The 21086-nt window shown below is 38.0% G+C and overlaps 1 protein-coding gene across 1 annotated transcript in view; it reads left to right on the forward strand.

The window, feature by feature from the left end:
- The window catches only part of FAM114A2 (family with sequence similarity 114 member A2), a 37804-nt gene extending 17108 nt beyond the window's left edge, over positions 1–20696 (forward strand). The window contains exons 9-14 of the mRNA XM_013984903.3: positions 97–176; positions 7896–8018; positions 8505–8644; positions 12716–12788; positions 16947–17000; positions 19348–20696. Of these exons, the coding sequence (XP_013840357.3) occupies positions 97–176; positions 7896–8018; positions 8505–8644; positions 12716–12788; positions 16947–17000; positions 19348–19449 (572 nt within the window). The 3' untranslated portion in view covers positions 19450–20696. The remainder of the gene's footprint in view (positions 1–96; positions 177–7895; positions 8019–8504; positions 8645–12715; positions 12789–16946; positions 17001–19347) is intronic.
- Positions 20697–21086: the final 390 nt, after the last annotated feature.

Raw genomic sequence — 21086 nt, forward strand, 5'->3', positions numbered from 1 at the left:
ACTACTGCTGTTCCTACCATTCCTCTCCCCTCCCAGCCCCCTGCAGTGATTCTCATGAGTTTTCTGCAGTGTTTTACATGGAGCTTGTTTTCTTAGGGGATGAAGACTTCACCAAAGAGATAACAGAGCTGTTTTCCCAGCTGCATGTCTCCTCCAAACCAGAGAAACTTGCCAGGGTAAGTTTTTCCTTCTTGGTGATTTTCAATTTTTTACTTATATGGATTTAATGGATATAAAACACAAGATTGTAAATTTCTGGCAAAGATGTCACCAAAATTGAGGGTATATTCTGAGTTCTGTACCTCCTGCCTGCCTTGTGTTCTTGCACTCACACTGCACCCTCCTGCCCCCAGCCCCCAACACATCTGCCATCCTCACTTGCTTTTATTTGAAATGCTCTGCTTGTCTGAAATTTTAAATTAAGTCACGGTGTTGGTCAGGTAAAGTTAGCAGTGCTCACGAGCCATTGTGGTACCAATGGGCTAGTTTGGTCTTGAGATCTCACTGTTCTTAGGACTCTGAGTGATTCAGAGATGGTGGACATGGCCCCTGCCTTTGGGTAATTGGAGGTTGTCATTTTCCAGAACCCAGTAATTCAGGTGATGAACATTTGGCTTGTAGAAATAAGAGACTCCATGGCCTAGACCTTAGCCTTTGGTAGTGATGCCTGAGCTGTCTTCACACATCTGGTATATGGAGAGACTTTGGTCATAACTCAGAGTGGATCGAGAGAGAGTGTTTGAAGAGTGGTACCCACCTGGCATATATGGCAGTGCCAGCTTGTGGGACACTCTTCGCTGAGTCTTGGACTGCTTGCTGCCTTTTCACCTTTGTCTCCTAAACTCAAGAAACATTTCAGGCTCAGTTAGCAGCAGGCACACATTGCTCCCTGGCCAGGAAGAGCTGATAGCCATCGTACAGTCATCATAGTCACCTCTTGCGTACCCCTGGGTACGGAATGTGATGCTTGAGGGATGTTCTGCCACTCTCCCATACCCAGTAAAAATGCGGCATTTTCCAAGAAAGCTTTACAGAACCTTGCCTCAGCAGCTTGTCTCCCTCATCTCACTTATGGCACTTTAGCTATAGCACTTTCTAGCTTGTATCATGGTATTTTATGTTTTGGAAAGAATATCAAACTAGAGAAAATTTGCAAGTATACCTTTTTTGCAGATGCACCTATTAACATTTTATTTCATTTGTTTCATCATTTGTGCTTGAGCATATGTTCTTTCTTCCTATTCATTTTTACTCCACCCTCATAAACACGTTATTATTATTATTTTCTTAAATTTAAAAATTTTTGTTTTTTAGGGCCGCACCTGTGGCACATGGAGATGTCCAGCCTAGGGGTCCAATTGGAGATACGGCCACCAGCCCATGCCACAGCAATGTGGGATCAGAGCTGCGACCTACACCACAGATCGTAGCAATGCCAGATCCTTAACCCACTGAGTGAGGCCAGGGATTGAACCTGCAACCTCATGGTTCCTAGACGGATTCATTTCCACTATGCCATGATCAGAACTCCATGTTATTATTATTATTGGAACGATTTTTGAGAGTAAATTGTAAACATTATAGCTCTTTACTCCTAAATATTTCACTGTATGTCTCCTAAGACTATGGATAATGCCTTTCATAACAGCAGTAGTTATCACATGCAGTAAATTTAACATTGATACCATACTTTATTTAATCTGTTGTCTACCTTCCAGTTTTGTTAATTGACCTGATAATGTCCTTTGTATTCAGTTTTTTCATTTAACATTGGAACCAGTTCATGATTATGAATTGTATTTGTCAAGTGCTTTGTCTTTTTTAATCTATAAATTTTTGTTTTGTTTTTTGTTTTAGTCTCTCTTAATCTAGAATAGTTCCTCAGCCTTTGTCTTTTATGATTTTGACATTTTTGAGAAATAGAGACCCTTTTCCCCTTTATAAAAATAGAATATTCCTCACTTTAGGGTTATCTGATGTTTCCTCATGATTAAAGTCAGGCTATGCATTGTCAGCCAAAAGATCTCATGAGTGATGTTGAATTCTTCGCAGGGTATCATACATCAGGGCACATGATGTCCATCTGGCCCTTACTGGTGATGTGTTGTCTGATTTTGCACTGCCTGGTTATGATTTTGTTCCTGTGCTGCTAATGAGCTGTATGTGGGGAGACATTTTAAAACCATGCAAATATCCCACTCATAATTTAGCATCCTAGATTTAGCAACTATTCATGATTCCTGCTGCGCCAGTCTTTACTGTGATGGCTGCAGGATGATGATTTGTTTCAACTCCAGGATGTGGTCCATGTGTACAAGTTGGCTCTTGATATTCTATTTATAGTTAAGAGCTCTCTCTTCTCCACTTAGCTTTTCATTTATTTTCTATTTGTTTTTGGTATAATCACATGGATTTCTTTTTTTTTTCCCTATTGGTTTGTAATCCATTACTGTCTTTAATTATTTTGATGTTTAAATTGCCCTTCAAGCTGATTCTTGTGTAACATACCCCATTAGTTTTTGCAGGTGGAGTGGATGGAATTGAGAGAGAGTGACACTTATTTTCTGGCATAACAAGATCTTGTACTTCCATATTTCTTCCCCTGGAATCAACCTGTTCTTCAAGGAGCCATGGTTCCTTTTTGGTATACCTGGATGCTAGGTGTGCTCATTGCTACTGGGCTGTCTGCTTCTAGGCCCTGTTGGCAAAGCTAGGAAGTATATTCAGGTATACACAATGCACCTATACGTGTTTATATATAAGTGTGTGTGTATACACATGTATGCGTGCATATTTTAGAGATTCTGAGTTTACAATGATAACTTCTGTTTCATTTCCTATAGGTCCAACCTATAGGGGTCCTCCTTGCCTTTCCCCATTATATGTTTATATTTCTTTTTCACAGTAAGAATCCTGTCTCCAAACAAGATTATTGTATTTCCTCAATCCTATAATGCATCTGAAAGGATTTCATTGCTTTGCCCATACTACTATAAAACCAACCTACAAAAAATATTTTATTTATTTACTATCTCCTCTGTGTTAATTTAATTTTATCTTTGAATATATAGACTATTAACATGTTTTCAGATGTCGAAATTGTATCAAAAATATACTCAGAGAAGTGTTACTCCCTCTCAATTCCCATCCACTCCATCTCCCCTCTCTGTTTATTATTCTTATTATTATTATTAATTTATTTATTATTATATTTTTTTCTCTTTAGGCCCACACTTGCAGCACATGGAAGTTCCCAGGCTAGGGGTCCAATTGGAGATGCAGCTACCGGCCTACACTACAGCCACAGCAACGCTAGATCTGAGCCTCATCTGTGATCTGTGCCACAGCTCAAGGCAATGCTGGATCCTTTAAAACCCACTGAGCAGGGCCAGGGGTCAAACTCGCATCCTCATGGATACTAGTTAGATTCTTAACCCACTGAGCCACAATGGGAATTCCTCCCCTCTCCTTTTAGATGTTAAACTTTCTTGCTTTCCAGCATATCTTTCCAGTGTTTCTTTTTTAGACAAGTAGATATATTTTAAAGATAAGCAGATAATTTTCTTACCTCTTTCTTATATAAAAGCTAACATACTGTATATATTCTTTAGCACTCTGTTCACTTTAACCATGTGCAAATGTATTTTCATAAAATTATCATAGGTTTTTATTTTTAAATGCATCTTACCTCCCTTTCTAAAACTTAGATTTCTTCAAGGCTGGATCTGTGCTTTATCAGTTCTTAAAATTCTAGCTCTGCCATCTTTTTACTTTTTGTGTGGTCTTGAACAAGTTGCTTAACCTCTGTCTGTGCCTCAGTTTCTCTACCTGCAAAGTAGGAATAATATAGGGTTCTGTGAGGATTTAATGTGTTAATACACACAGAGTTCTTAAAAGTGTCTGGCCCATAGTAAATACTGTTTATGATCCTCAAGATGCTAATTCATTGTGTTGTACATTTAAGATGTTCAATTGATATAAATGCAATAAACCTTTATTTTGCTAGATGCTAGGGAAGCAGTAATGGAAGAGACATTGTTTCTGTGCTGAAAGAGATCATCATAATAAATAAATTACTTTTAAAAAGTTAGTAACCCATAATTTATGTGGTAGTCCTAGTCATTCTCTGAAAACAGTCTTCATATTGTTTACATTTTGGGTGTTGAGGCTTAAGATGTAGAATGGTTAAGGATCAGGGCCTGATTATTTCCGGGGATTTATATGAGAGTCTGCGTGATGCCAGGGAAAAGCAATGAAGCAAAAGTCTGAGAACACAGTTCTAATTCTTATTCTGATCCTCACATATGAGGTGGTCAAATCCCATTTTTTCTCCAGGCCTCATTTTTTTCAGTTGGAAAAAAGTAAATGGTTAGAGCAGCTAAACTAAAAGGTGCTTTTTAATTCTTAAGTCTCTAGACTGATGTTTCAGACTGATTTAAAGGTTTGGAGAGTGGGTAGCATTGATATTTTTTGAAAGGAATGATAAATTACATTGAATTGGCACAATAGATCATAGTAACTTCACTTAATGTATTTATTACTAGAGATGTTATTTTGAGTGTGTATTATGCCTACAAAAATATCTCTAGTTATGTTAAATTTATAGTGTCAGTTTTCTTTTTGCTTTATGTGGCCTTATCTCTTCATTTTTCTTTTTTCCATCTCAGATAATTCATTGTCTTTATTTTTCTCTCATTTTATCTCTTCAAAGAAATTGTGAGAATCTCACATATTTTTAGACTATTAGTCAACTGTTATGGTTCTTGACAGCCCCATCTCTCTCTATTCTGTTCAATGTAAATTTCACCACTCAGACCTTGTCTTTTAACATGCGTCTCTCATATTGGCCTTTGTTCTGTTCCTTGAATATACCAACCTGGTTTCCTTCTGCTTACAATTCTCATTGTCTAAATATTTTACATGGTGGACACCTCAAATTTCATATTTCAGCTCAAATATCACTCCTCAGAGACTCTTCCCATCTAAACTGAATCTGCTTTCTACTTACCCAGTCTACACTCTCCATCACTCCATTTTATTTTCTTCATACATTTATTTGTTTACTTGTTAATTATCTTTACGTACTAGAATAAAGATTATCAGGGTCATAGTTTGTATTAATCACCACTCCTGTAAGACCTAGGATGGTGCATAACATATATTTGCAACACATAAATGAATAAATAAATGTCTGCACTCTGTTATCTAGTCTTGCCAGTTACCTCACAGTTTTCTCAGCACATTCTGTGTTTTCTTTCTTCTAATCCTTTATATAGTTAATTCTTTTTTTTTTTAATTCGAGAGGTTATGTGTAAGTAATAAGAAGGTTATAGATCAGAGCCAGATTATTCCAGAGGGACTTTGTGGGAGGCCCCACGTTATAGAGGAAAGAACCTTGAAATAAATGTCTGGGTATATAGGTTCTACTCTGGCTCATTTATATTGTACCCTTGGGTATAACCCCTCTTATTGATCCTTAAAGGCTCAGCGCCAGTACTGTGTCTATAATAAAACCCATGATTCTCTCGGTTCTTGGTTGGAATGACCAAGGCCAAGGTCTTCTCTGGATTCCTTTTGTCTGAACACATTCTGTCTATATGAAGTTACTCAAGTGGATACCTTCATTTAATGACTAAACATTTCCTTAGAAACCAAGACTTCTCAGTTGCAAATGACAGAAATTCAAGATTCAGACTGGCTTAAGAAAAAAGGTGCATTTATTAGCTCAAGACACTAGACAATTAAGGGGCAATACTGGCTTCAGCATGGCTGGTCCCCACCCGGGAACTTGCCCCCCCCTCCATCTCTTGACTCTGCTTTCTTCTGTTTTTGCTTCATTCTTAGGGAAGCTTTTCCACATGGTGGTAAGATGACTACTGACAGTTTTAGGATAACCTTTTCCATTTGAGTAACTCCAACAGAAAGAGGACTTCCCTTTCCCAGTAATTTTATGAGGTGTCCTGTGGCTAATGTCCATTGACCAGGCCGAGGTCACTTTTCTATCTATGAACTAATCACTGTATGGACAGGGGGATTAACATTCTTAGTAGTTAAACCTGAATCATTTGCCAACCCTTGGAGCCAGAGAATGGAACTAACCCCCATCCAAACGCATGAACTAGAACTTACTACCAAAAGAAAGGAGATATAGATGTTGGTTAGGTAAAAACAGTAGATGTCTCTCTACACTGTAGAGAACATTTGAGTGCAGTAATCCAAATAAGACACCACCAATGTCTTATAATAACATAGTCTATTTAAGAGCCGCGTAGTTAACTTCAGTGTCTCTTTTTAAGTACTAAGTTGGAGGGGTGCTTAGAAGACTGTGGACATATGGAGAGGGTTGTTGAAGTACTCAGTCTCCTGGAATGCCTTTGAAAGTTACTTGGAGGAGACAGTGTCAAAGTGGAGGATTGAAAGAATATTAAGAGTTGCCTTAGGAGAAAAATGGGAAGGACATTCTGGACTCTTGAGAATAAGATGAGCAAAGATCAGGCACATTTAGCTCATTATTATCAGATCATAAAGTGGGAAGTGGTAAGAGATAAAGCTGGAGAAGTAGGTCATGTCTAGATCATTTTTTAGGTCATGTGAAAGAGCATGATCTGGTTGATGGGAAGCCGTTGGAGAGAACAGTAATGATCAGCTAAGGGCTTAGATAGATCACTGGTAGCATTATGGAAGATGGAGCTAAGATGAACCCTATCAGAAGCAGGAGACCAATCAGAGTGGTGCTGCCAGAAAGTAGATCTGATCTCAAGTGGTGGAGATAGAGAGGAAGAGGAGGGGGAGTTTGGAGAAATACATAGGGTAAAATCAGGCCATCTTTGTGACTGGAAAGGGAAGAATCTAGGATGGGTCATGTATTTTGGCTTGGATGACTGGTATATAGTAGTTCTTCTAAAGTTAAAGTGAATAAAGGGATGAAAAATTTAGGAGTAGAGGGAGAAAGATGACAAATTCAAGTTTTGTACATGTTATATGTGAGACAGATGCCTATAGAATATCCTGATAGTATGTCCAGCAGAGAGTTGGAATATGTTGTTTTTAGGAGAAGTTAGCACTGGAAATAAGGATTCAGGAGTAATCAGCAGGTAGGGAATAGTTAAAATCACCGAAATAGGGTGCTGGAGGGGAGAGGGAGTAGGGTGAGGTAAGTAGAGAGCCAAGACTACTATTTGGTTTGAGCAGTACTGACTAGGGAGCGGTATGGGGGACCTTTTAGGGTGATGGGAGTATTTTGTATCTTGATCTGAGTTACAGTTATTTAGACATATACACATGTGACCGGTCATGGTCTGGAGACTTGTGCACTTTACTGTATCTAAGTTATTCCTCAGTTTAAAAAAAGCCAAAGGATTAGAGAATTCAAGAAGGAATGAGTGGTCACAGATGTCACGTGTTGTAGAGAGATGTGTTAAGTTAGGTAGTGAAAAGCTAGATGGTATGTTTGGGTGGGACCAAGAGCACTGACTTCCATGGTGCTAAAATGTTCCTGGCAGGTGTGCATTAATTGAATCAAATTGTTGATGGACGATATAGTCGTCCTTTGGTATCTGGTTCCAGGAGCTCCTGTTGATACCAAAATCCAGGAATGCTCAAGTTCCTGCTATAAGACAGTGTAGTGTTTGCATATAGGCTGCACACATTTTTTGGTGTACTTTAAATCATCTTTAGGTTACTCATACCTAGTACAGTGTAAATGCTATCTAAATAGTTGTAAATACAATGTAAGTGCATTTTAAGTTGCCAACCCTGGCAAATTAAGGTTTTGCCTTTTGGAACTATGTGGAATTTTTTTTTTTTTTTTAATATTTTCGATCCATGGTTGGTTGAATCTGAAGATGTGGAACCCATGGATATGGAGAGTCAGCTGTAATCTTTTTCTTATTTAGGCAAGAAATACAGCCTATGAATGGATTAGTACATCTCTGGCCAAACCATTAGAAAAGAAGGAAGAAGGAGAAAAACAGTTGGAAGCAGAAGAAGCTGAGCAAATCAGTAACAGTTCGATAGAGGTAATGAAAGTAACTAAGGTTTGTTTGTTTTTTAAAGATATGAGATGTGGGTATTGTAATGAGGGAGCTCAGCGCCTTCTTTTTTGTTGTACTGGTGCTATCCATAATTTCTACCTTGTGATCCAAGATTCCAACATCTTGGTTCCAGACTATAGGATACAAGAAGTGAAGAAAAAGAGACAAAGGGTCCGTATGTGTGGTGTCATGAGAGGTTCTCAGAAGCTGCTGCATGACACTTTATTCAAATCTTTTGGCTAAAACTTAGTCACATGGTCACACCTTACTTCAGGGGAACCTCTATTTTTACAGCTATGAGCCAGTTGTAAATTACATCACTGATATGAAAGAAGAGAAGGTTTATTGAAGGGCAGCTTTTAGTCTGTTGCTTTCAAGATGTTGAATCCTTTAGTCTGGGAGAAGCAAGGTGGTATCATTTCTTCTTATATAAAAAACAATAACAATGCTTTGCTTTGTTTTTCCATCCAGGATATCCATGCGTTTGCAATCCGGAGTCTAGCAGAACTGACTGCCTGCTCAATTGAACTGTTTCACAAAATAGCAGCTCTGGTTCTGCATGGCCGGAAGCAGGAAGTATCAGCCATAGAAAGGAGCAGAGCCCTTTCCCAGTAAGTGTAATAAGTACCCCTCTAAATGATGGAGATTGCTGAAAGAGTTTTCTCAGCTTCTTTCCAAAGTTTTAGAACTTTCCTCTCAATGAGATGCTATTCATGGAGTTCCCATTGTGGCTCAGTGGAAATGAATCTGACTAGTACCCGTGAGGATACAGGTTCGATTCCTGGCCTCACTCAGTGGGTTAAGGATCTGGCGTTGTCATGAGCTGTGTTATAGGTTGCAGACGTTGATCGGATCTTGCTTGGCTGTGGCTGTGTTGTAGGCTGGCACTACAGTGCTGATTCTACTCCTATCCTGGGAACTTCCATATGCCTTGGGTGCAGCCCTAAAAAGACAAAAAACAAACAAACAAAAGATGCTGTTTACATCTTGTTTACATCTTAGAGATTTGTTCATTTGGGTTTAATTAAATAAGTAGCCAACTTTATTTGTTATTTCTTTTCATTGAGCCATAAGTGTACATTATAAATCTGCCCTTTTTATTAACCAACTCATACTCTAAAAACTAGTTTTCAGATTATTGGTCCTCAGATTATTGGTCTTAATAGGAATAGAATTTTGCATAAGTAAAAACAGAAAATAGTTCTCAATTCTTAATAATATTAGTTGTTGAGTGCTAATCTATATGCCAAGTATCATGCTGAGGAATTTACATGTATCATTTCTAATCTTTCCAACAACCCTCAAGTTAAGTGACCAGTCCAGCTTTAAAAATGAGGAAAAGCAGACTTAAGAGAAGTTAAATAATTTGCTGAGGTAGTGCAGACTGGAATTGAAACCCAGGTCTAAACTCCAAATCCTTTTTTTCCCCCCCTCCATATTGCTGATTTTGAACAAAAATTTCAAAAATAACAGAAAGTTGGTATTCACAGGAGGAAAAAAAGGCCTACTAATTTATAAATAAATCTCCCAATTAAAATGAGAATTTTGAGAAAACAAACAAGCAAACATGAATGAGGAGTTCCTGCTGTGGTGCAGTGGGTTAAGAATCCAACCACAGTGGTTCAGGTTGTTGTGGGGACATGGGTTCAATCCCTAGCCCCAGGGCAGTGGGTTAAAGGATCCAGCATTGCTGTAGCTGTGGCATAGGTTGAAGCTGCAGCTCGAATTCAGTCCCTGGCCTGGGAACTTTCACGTGCTTCTGGTGTAGGAGAGAGAAAAAAAACATGAGTGAGGGGGTCCAGTGTGTTAGGATTGGAAGAGGCCCAGGCGTCTTCCTCGCCTACCATTTCCATGTTCCTCTATAGCATCCCGTAAGGAGGGACCGGGATTTGTCTTAAATGTCCTTAGGATGAGGGATTCGTTGCCCCAAAGCAGCCTATTCTTTGGAAAAGTAGTTATTTATACTGCTTGGAATGCTCTTCCAGTCATGGCTCTTTCTCTCACTAAATTCAGGTTTCCACTTAGATTTGCCTTTTTTCACTGGCCAACCTAAAATACTGCTTCTCCTATTTTCTCATTTTTTTCCTCCCTAATTCTAATATGCTATCACATAGATCAATTTAACTTCCTCAAGGGTAGGAGTTTTATTTTATTTTTAAATTAAATTAAATTAATTTATTTTGTTTTATTTTTGTTTTTTATTTGTTTGTCTTTTTAGGGCCATATACATGGCATATAGAAGTTCCTAGGCTAGGGGTCGAATTGGAGCTGCAGCTGCTGACCTACACCATAGCCACAGCAGTGCCAAATCTGGACCTCGTCTGGCACCTACACTACAGCTCAAGGCAACACCAGATCCTTAACCCACTGAGCAAGGCCAGGGATCAAACCCATATCCTCATGGATATTAGGTTTGTTACCACTGAGCCACAATGGGAAGTACAATTTTATTTTTTTAATTAAAAAAATTTTAATACAATTTTTATAGGTCACCTTCCATTCAGTTATTACAAAATATTGGCTATATTCCCCATGTTGTATAATACATCCTTCAGCCTATCTTACACCCAGTAGTTTGTACCTTCTATTTCCCCATCTCTATATTGTTCCCCCACCCTACCCCACAGGTAAACACTAGTTCTTTCTATCTGTGAGTCTGCATCTTTTTTCTAATATTCACTGGTTTGTTGTATTTTTTAGATTATACCTAAAAGTGATATATAGTTTCTGTCTGACTTATTTCACCTAGCATAATGTTCTCCAAGTCCAAGCATATTGATGCATATGGCAAAATTTCATTCTTTCTTATGGCTGAGTAGTATTCCTGTGTGTGTGTGTGTGTCTATACAACATCTTCTTTATCCATTCATCTGTTTTTTTTTTTTTTTTTTGGTTGTTGTTTCTGCTTTTCAGGGCCACACCTGCAGCATAGGGAAGTTCCTAGGCGAGGTGTCAAATCAGAGCTGGAGCTACAGCTGCATCTGCTGGCCTATGCCACAGCAACACCGGATCTGAGCTGCATCTGCGCCTACACCACAGCTCACAGCAACGCTGGATCCTTAACCCACATCCTCATGAATACTAGTTGGGTTCATAACCCGCTGGGCCACAATGGGAACTCCATCCATTCATCTGTTGAATGACACTTAGATTGCTCCCATACCTTGGCAATTTTAAATAATGTTGTTATGAACATTGTGATGAATGTATCTTTTTGAATTCGTGTTTTTTTTCTTTTTTTTCTTTTCTTTTTTTTTTTTTTTTTTTTTTAAGATATAGACCCAGGTGTGGAATAGCTGGGTCATATGGTAGTTCTGTTTTTCGTTTTTTGAGAAACTTCTGTACTGCTTTTCATAGTGGCTGCAGTAACTTATATTCCCACCACCAGTGTACAAGGTTTCCTTTTCTCTGCATCCTCACCAACATTGTTATTTGTGGGTTTTTTAAACTTTTTAATGTTATCCATTCTTACAGGATAAGTGTAAGTGAAGTGATGTCTCAGTGTGGTTCTTTTTTTTTTTTGTTTTTGTCTTTTTGCTATTTCTTGGGCCGCTCCCTCGGCATATGGAGGTTCCCAGACTAGGGGTCCAATCGGAGCTGTAGCCACCGGCCCACGCCAGAGCCACAGCAACTCGGGATCCGAGCCGCATCTGCAACCTACACCACAGCTCACGGCAACGCCGGATCATTAACCCACTGAGCAAGGCCAGGGAGGGATTGAACCTGCAACCTCATGGTTCCTAGTCGGATTCGTTAACCACTGCGCCACGACGGGAACTCCTCAGTGTGGTTTTGATTTGCATTTCCCAATGCATTTTCTAATTCTTGCTTGATTTTCTTAGCTCATATCACCATTTAGTGCATATTGTATACATGAATATGTATATACATTTATGTATATATGTGTGTGTATATATATATAACTATAAACATATACAATCATCCATCTCTTTATGTAGTCTTCCCCTTAATTAGCAAGTAAGTTAGTATTCATGAAACTTGGACTTTGCTTATTTACTAATATATCCCTAGTGCTCAGAAGTACCTTGTACATAAAAGAATTTCAGTAAATATGTGTTGAATGAATAAATATTTAATTTAACTGTATTTCTTTTCTCTCTCTCTCTTTTTTTTTTGGCCTTTAATTTTTTTTGCTTTTTGGGGCTGCACGTGCAATGTATGGAAATTCCCAGGCTAGGGTTCCCAGTCGACGTCACAACCACAGCAATGCTAGATCTGCGCTGCGTTGGCGACCTACACCACAGCTCATGATGACACTGGATCCTTAACCCACTGAACGAGGCCAGGGATCTAACCCGCATCCTTGTGGATACTAGTCATGTTCATAACCTTCTGAGCTACAACAGGAACTCCCTAATTTAACTATATTTCTAAATGGAATGTAGTACCTTGTCTGCTTAAAATGCTTCTTAGTTGTTTCCTTTGATTTAACTTGAGGATTTGGTAGAAAAATGTTTTTTCTCTAAGGACTAAACTTTTTCTTCCTATAGCACAGACCCCCAAATGTATTATGTAGCTTATTTAACATATATGTACTACCTTTAAAAGCCTTCTTTCACATTTAGTAACGGGAGTGATTTGTTTTCTTCTGACAGTTGCTTTATAAAAAAAAGCAAAAACAAAACAAAGGACCCTCCTGACTTTTCCCTCTTCTTTTCTAGGATGACAGTTCTGCTCTGTAAAGAGTTGTCCTCTCTGTCTAAAGAGTTTACCACCTGCCTAACAACTGCTGGGGTAAGAATTCATGACTCTTATTGGGCTGATGTCTTTTGTTTTTAAAACAGTTTTATTAAAATATAGTTTATATATCATAAAATTTGCCCATTTTAATTGTACAATTCAGTGTTTTTACAGAGTTGTTACAACAGTCATCATAGTAATCTATTTTAGACTATTTTCATCATCTCCCAGAAAATCTCATACCATTAGAGGTCACTCACCATTCCCTTACTTATACCCTCCATACTTTTCTAGCCCTAAGCAACACTAATTTACTTTCTTTCTATAGATTTGCCTATTCTTGACATTTGATATAAATGGGATCATACAATATTGTGGTATTTTCTCTCTGGTTTCTTTCATTTAAGCATGTTTTTGGGATTCATCCACAATGTAAAAGTATATCTTTATTATTAGCAAATAATATTCTATTTTATGCACATATACCACATTTGTCTTTTCTTTTTTCTTTCTTTTTTTTGCTTTTTAGGGCTGCACATGGCATATGGAAGTTCCCAGTCTAGGGGTTGAATCAGAGCAGAAGCTGCTTGCCTTCAACACAGCCACAGCCACAGCAATGTGGGATCCAAGCCACATCTGTGACATACACCACAGCTCACAGCAAAGCCAGATCCTTGACCCACTGAGTGAGGCCAGGGATTGAACCCACATCCTCATGTGGATACTAGTTGAGTTCATTTCCACTGAGCCACAATGGGAACTCCACATTTATCTTTTCATAGTTGATAGAAATTTGGACCGTGTAAACTTTTTGGTTGTAATGAATAATGTTACTAGGAACATGCATGTATGTTTTTATTTCTTTTGGGTGGATAGCTAATAGGGAAATTGCTTGTTCATTTGGATGATACAGACCATTGAGGAACTGCCAAGCTGTTTTCCAAACTGCCTGCACAATTTTACATTCCTGCCAGCATCCCTGAATGAGAGTTCCAGTTTCCTCCACATCCCTCCTTGACACATGCTGTTGTCTGCTTTTTTTGATTATGGTTTTGTTTTTATTTTACCCATCCTGGTAGGTAGGAAGTCTTACCTCATTATGGGTTATATTTGCATTTCCCAGATAGCTAATGATGTTGAACATCTGTCCATGTGCTTGTTAGCCATTTGTATGTCTTTAGAGAAATGTCTTTTTGCGTCCTTTGCCTATTTTTAAATTGGGTTGTCTTTTTATTGTTGTTTTATAAATTGGGTTATTTATTATTATTTGTCTATTTATTTTGATTTTAATTATTTGTTTTTTTATTATTTACTATTTATTATTGAGTTATGGGGGTTCTTTATTTTTCTAGATAAAAGTTCCTTAACAGATATATGATAGGCACATATTTCCCCCCAGACCATGCATGAGCTCTACTTTCATGTTTTTTTTTTTTTTTTTTTTTTCTTGCCACACCTGTGGTATGTGGAAGTAACTGGGCCAGAGATCAAACCTGTGCCACAGCAGGGACCCAAGCTGCTGCAGTGACAGTGCTGGATCCTTAACCAGCTGCACCGCAGGAGAATTCTGCTTTCACTTTCTCGATAGTGAAGAATGATAGAGTCCAGCTTGTCACTGTTCTCTATTATCACTTGTTCTTTCCATATTATAGCTAAAGAAGCCTTGTCTCACCTATAATATGAGGATTTACTCCTGTGTTTTTTTCCTAAGAGTTTTATGTTGTAGCTCCTTTTTTTTTTTGTCTTTTTAGGGCCACACCCATGGCATATTAGGCTCTCAGGCTAGGGGTCAAATTGGACTATACTGCAGCCACAGCACCTTGAGATCTGAGCCGTGTCTGCGACCTACATCACAGCTCATAGCAAAGCCGGATCGTTAACACACTGAGTGAGGCCTGGGATCAAACCTGCTTCCTCATAGACACTAGTCGGCTTTGTTACCACTGAGCCACTATGGGAACCCCTATGTTGTAGCTCTTATGTTTATGTCTATTATCCATTTTGAGTTAATTTTTGTGTAAGGTATGAGGTAGCAGCTCAGCAGATTTTTTCACATGTGGATATATAGTGTCCCAGCACCATTTGTTGAAAAGTTTTCCTCTATTGAATTGTCTTGGCCCTTTTTATCTAAAATCACTTGACCATAGGCATGGATTTGTTTCTAGGCTCTTATTTCTGTTCCACTGATCTGTGTGTATCCTTATGCCACTACCATATTGTCCTGATTACTGTAGCTTTGTAATAAGTTTTGAAGTTAAGAATTGTAAGTCTTCAAGCTTTGTGTTCTTTGTCTCTATGGGGCCCTATGCCTTTCCATGTAACTTTTAGGGTCAGCTTATCTATGTCTAACTGAATTTTGCAACTCATTTTTGTTCTCTTTTTTGTGCAGTCTTCAGTATATCTTGAGCTGCTCTCTTGAGACCTGCGCTGAAAAATATAGACCTTGAAAAGATAAAATCTCCAAAGTTTGACTCTAATTTTAAAGGGCAATGCCTTACTTAGACTATGGCAACTCATGTTTTGCAGTTGCCGGCCAATATGAGAGTTGCAGTTAAAGTTAAATTTTTGATTTGTTTTGTTTTAAGGGATTGTAAAAAAGTGATGATTGTGTGAACTATGGAAAATGATAATATGTAATTATGACTTGGGATAAAATAAAGGGCTTTTTAAATTATTTATTTATTTATTTTTTTAAGGGCTGTACCCGTGGCGTATGGGAGTTCCCAGGTTAGGGACTGAATCGGAGCTGTAGCTGTCGGCCTCCGCCATAGCCACAGCAATGCCAGATCCTTAACTCACTGAGCAAGGCCAGGGCTTGAACCCACATCCGCATGGATACTAGTCAGGTTCTTAACCCACTCAGCCACAAGTGGAACTCACAGAGGGCATTTTAAATGGATAAATAACAGTTACTTTGTAGCAAACCAAGCTCATACATACAGAGAACAGATAGGTGGTTGCCAGAAAGGAGTAAGGGGTGGACAAAATGGGTCAAGGGAGTCAATAGGTACAAACTTCCAGGTATTAAATAAATAAGCCATGGGGATGTAATGTATTGTGACTGTAGTTAATACTGTTTTGCGTATTTGAAAGTTGCTAAGAGAGTAGATCTTAAAGGTTCTAATCACAAGAAAGAAAATTATTTAGCTATGTATAGTGATGGATGTTAACTGGTCTCATTGTGATCATTTTACCGTGTATGCAGATAATGAATCATTATGTTGTATATCTGCAATTAATGTTGCTACGTCAATTATATCTCCATTTTAGGAAGTTACTTTGGAATAAGTATGTTTCAGTGTGGCAGCAAAGTTATCCTGGGCCCTTAAATTTGTTTCAGTTAACAGCATGGCTCAAATTAATTTTCCTCACTTTGAGTTCAGATTGTTTCCTGTAAAGGATAATTCTGTGATATAGCTTCTATTTTTTTCTCTTAGTATTTTTTTAAGAGAGTTTCTGAGATCCTGAAGTTAATCTGAGGCTAAATCTTTCCGTGTGTTTCATAAAGATGCTTTAACCCAAGCTAGTCAACTCTGAGGTGCTAACACGTGCGAGTATTAAATTTGTATTATTTATTTCCATGTTTTACAAGCAACCTTTCTTAAAAACCATTGAGTACTCTGAGCACATGTTCCATAGCTATATACTTGTTTTAAAATTTTTTTCTAACTTTTTTGTGGTCAGATGTACCATTTATGCCCCTTTTTCCAAAATGAAGCTACTTTTTAAAGTCAATAAAAACTACAAAGGAGGAAGTTCCCGTAATGGATCAGCAGTAATGAACCCGACTAGGATCCATAAGGATGCGGATTCAATCCCTGGTCTTGCTCACTGGCTAAAGGATCTGGTGTTGTCATGAGCTGTGGTGTGAGTTGCAGATGAGGCCCAGATCCTCAGCTGTGGCTGGGGTATAGGCTGGCAGCTACGCTTCCCTATCCTGGAAACTTCCATATGCCATGGGTGTGTCCCTAAAAAACAAAACAAAAAAAAACCCAAAAAACAAAACTACAAAGGAGTACACTCTCAATTTGGAGGCACAGAAAGATATAAAGGAGGAAATTTAAAGCCCTTCTTGAATCTGGCCCAGACTTTTTCTATGCTTATATTTATGTATGGCTGTGCCTAAGTGTGTGTTTCAAAGTGGGATCATATACTTTGCTTGCTTTTTTTTTAATGTGCTATGCTCCCTTAACACATTATTTTTTGTTCTAGGTCAAAGAAAAAGCAGATGTCCTTAATCCATTAATCACAGCAGTATTTTTAGAGGTTAGTAGTAGTAATTGTTTTTTTTAAGTCTCTAACTTCTAAGACTTTATATATTAATTAAGTCTTCTTAAGTTTTAATCTTTTGGCTTTTTGGGTCTTTTTTCAGTAGATTAGTAGTTTAGCCATATTGATGCAGATATCACCAAAGTGGGGTATATTTAATCCATATTTCCTATTCATTAATACAAAGTGTAAAGATGAAGGTGCCAGGTAAACTACAAAGGAAGAGGCAATAGGCTGTCACTACTTAGTACTACTCCTTGGTAGTTAATGGACAATTCTTAGTAATGAGACATCTTTGGAGACCAGCTGGCCAACATGAATGGCTGAATATTACAAACAGGCAAGCACTACTTCTTAAAAGACTGAGGTTTATGCAGAGGAAATTAGTTAAAAAAAACAAAAGAAAACAAATCGTTTTGTCATTTCCTTGCCAAGAAATTTGCTTTATTTTGTCAAAGAGGTACCTGTGTTTACATAATCTTTGTCAGTTCATTAGATTTAAGGAAGTGGGTGGTTTAAGTCCAGAAAAAAGTGGGGGCGAGTACAGGAGGATCCCATGATGGATTCTGTTGCTTCCATGTGCTGTGCTCTTGGGAGTCCATGTTTTAAGAACTCTTATCTTGTAAATTAGTTGTGCGCAAAATTTAAGTGTTTAATGATCTGTTCAAAACATATTTATGTAAGTCTGAGGGGAGAAAATAGATTCGAAAATATATATATGTATATATATATATATATTTTTTTTTGTCTTTTTAGGGCCTCACTTGTGGCATGTATGCAAGTTCCCAGCTTAGGGGTTGAATTGGAGCTGCAACTGCAGGCCTACACCACAGCCATAGCAATCCCAGATCCTTAACCCACTGATCGAAGCCAGGGATCAAACGCACGTCCTCATGGATACTAGTCAGATTTGTTACTGCTGAGTTATGATGGGAACTCCCTTAAATATAAAGCGAAAAAATATTTTTGCTACTAAACTGTTACTTTTATAGTTTTACTTTCTTTTAAAATTACCACCAAGGAAATGCCTTTAATTTCTAACTGCATAGTTTTCCTGTAATAGTAAGGAAAATTATTCTGATCACTTAAGCACTTAAAAAGAAAATCGTGATTTAGTAGATCACAGAGTGGTATAGGTGAAAGAAGTTTGCAGTGTAGGAGCCCGGTCCTGTCCTGGATCTTCCCTGATTTGCCGTATGATCCTGGACCTGGTGTTTACCTTCTTAGCAATATCATTATGTGCAAAATAAGAGATTTAATTAGATTTTCTCTGTGGTCTCTTTTGGTTGGGAAAATTTGGTATGAAATATCATACTGAAGTTTAAATAGGAGTACTTATTATTTAGAAATCAAAAAAAGGTAGACTGACTTGATATGGGAACCCTGCTGCTGTTTTGTTTTGTTTCCCTTGCTTTTTAGGGCCGCACTTGCAACATATGGAAGTTCCCAGTCTAGGGTTCGAATTGGAGCTACAGCTGCTGGCCTGGGCCACAGCCACAGCAACTCGGGATCTGAGCTGTCTCTGTGACCTACACCACAGCTCATGGCAACGCCTGATCGTTAACCCACTGAGCAGGGCCAGGGATTGAACCTGCATCTTCATGGATCTTAGTCAGGTTCATTAACTGCTGAGCCACAAAGGGAACTCGCCCCTTTTGCTGTTTTGAGTTGGTTGTTCTTGCTTCAGCTTTGAAACACTCTTAAACTTGAAATTACACATTTTTATTTTAATGAGCTCTCTGTTGTTACTCCTCTGGAAGGTCAGAACTTGTCAGATATGAATGAAGTCTGTCAAACTCAGAACATAATGATTCCAAGCTTTTCATAAATGTGTTGAACTAGACAGAAACCTGCCTATACTTAATCATCTTTGAAAGCAGTTCCTTGTTTATATTTGTGAGCACCTGTCTCATATTCACTGACAGTGTTGAGTCCATGGAAGAAGAGTAGTCACAATGGATCAGAAATCCTATTGATGTGGGATTCATAGCCTTCTGAAATCCTCTTTGAGTAATTAGCTGAAATGTTGTGACAGGATCTGCCCATTCAGTCAAGGAATAAATAAGCTTTTAATGCTGAATTTGAGCAGGATGCCAAAGAATGGCTATCATTTCTGAAGGGAAAGTGGGACAAAAATGTTGCCTTTTTTTGTGCTATCATTTTAAGAGCTAGATAATTCTTTCCTTTATAACTCTATTGAAATGGTTAAATTTGTACTCTCATTTGCCAGGCTACAAATTCATTTAGTTTGTAAAAATTAATTTGTCTTTTGTTATCTTATATTTTCTCTTTTAAGTGACTGCAATGTTTTCTTTTTCTTATCTTTCAATCCTTGTCCCTATAGGCATCAAACAGTGCTTCCTACATTCAGGATGCCTTTCAGCTACTTTTACCTGTGCTGGAGATCTCTCTTATTGAGAACAAGACTGAGTTACCAGAGGCATAAGCTGCAGGTCCAGAGGCCTTTGTCAGAACATTGAAGAACAGAGAAGATTCTACCCGATACTTAAGATGGCCAAGAAATGCCACTCTCTTCTGGGTACCTCTGCAGAAGTGAGGAAGGAAGGTTATTTTAGTATTAAAAATCCAGGCAGTAGAGCAGGTGTAAAGGAAGTTTGCTGCCTTCACTGCCTGGCTGAAGTATTCAGGTCCTCACACTGCTCTTCTCAGTTGTTATAATTAATAACTTGAAAAAAAACTTCTATAGAAAGTTCAAAAATAAAGGCTCTAGTTAAAGGTTAATGGGACACTCAGGCAGAAATATTGGTCTTTCTTTGACAGGGTATAAAACACTAAAAATTTTGTCATGGATGTAATTTTGCAGTCCATGGATATAACTGGTTGTTAATCAAAAGGAAAAATAATTTAGTATTCTGGAATTCACGTGCTTGAACTATTAATGCCATTTTCTTTCTCCTTTCTATAGTAAAATCTTTGGCTTTAAGAAAACTGAGTCAATGTAAACTCTGTAAGGATTACCTTTTATTACATGAATTCTTAGAATTGGCTAGAAAGTCTCATCTGCTCTTTAATTTTAGGGGATGTTTGGCATTGAGGAGACACTTAGAGAATATACTGACAGCCATGTGAGTTAACTCTAGAAAAGTGCCCTTTGACTTCAGATTGCTTTCCCACCCCAAGATGACAAGCTTCAAGTTGTAGTTGACCCTCATTCTACTGGATTTGAGACCAGTAAGTGCAGTTTAGAGAAACAGTTTGATGTTTGCAGATATTCTGATTCTCCAGGATGTTTTCCATGCATACGATATATGCAGGATAAATTCTGTAATAGCCAACTCCAAAGGAGTGTTGAAACTCTTCTCAGTGATGGGGTGGTGGTGTTTGAATATTGTTGAAGTGGACTGTAGAGTCCCATAGAAACGATGTTGATGTGTGACAGGATTCAACCTATAAGACAGTATATTTTTCCTCTTTTTTTTTTTTTTTTTGGTTTCTTTTAATGTATTCTTTAGCATGTTTATAAATATAACTTTTATCCTTCAGCTCTTAAGCCTTCTTTTGCCGCCTTCACCAATTTAAGAGACTTACAAGTTGTAATGTTCTTAAAAGTTATTTTGGTATCCACTCTAAAAAAAATTCTCCAACTTTGTGGTTTTTAATGATTCAGGTAACTTTTGTGCTCTCTGCCCCTCATCTTCTAAAACCTTTAAATAAAAGGTAATAATTGTGTCAGTTTTCATTTGCCTTTCCAAATATGAGCCGTCCTATCTTCTCAGACCAAGAAGGAGCTAAGTGAAGCTATAACATTGATTTATATCAAGACTATTTCTATATGATCACCATATTTGGGGTAAGGGGCAGTTTGTTAGCAAGGAGGAAAATAAGTAGATTTGGACTAAAAAGGTACACCAACAGCACTAAAATGTTATTTTGCTTTTATTTTGTTCTAACATGATTGGAATAGTTTTTTTGTTGTTGTTTTAGGGCAGCACCCTCAGCATATGGAAGTTCTCAGGCTAGGGGTCCAATCAGAGCTACAGCTGCCGGCCTACGCCACAGCCACAGCAACAGCAAATCAGATCCGAGCTGTGTCTGCAACCTACACCACAGCTCATGTCAACG

Source organism: Sus scrofa, chromosome 16, assembly GCF_054392235.1.
Source record: "Sus scrofa isolate SSC_HxYL_T2T_F1_AM1 chromosome 16, Sscrofa_HxYL_maternal_Yorkshire_Landrace_v2.0, whole genome shotgun sequence".
Taxonomy (NCBI): domain Eukaryota; kingdom Metazoa; phylum Chordata; class Mammalia; order Artiodactyla; family Suidae; genus Sus; species Sus scrofa.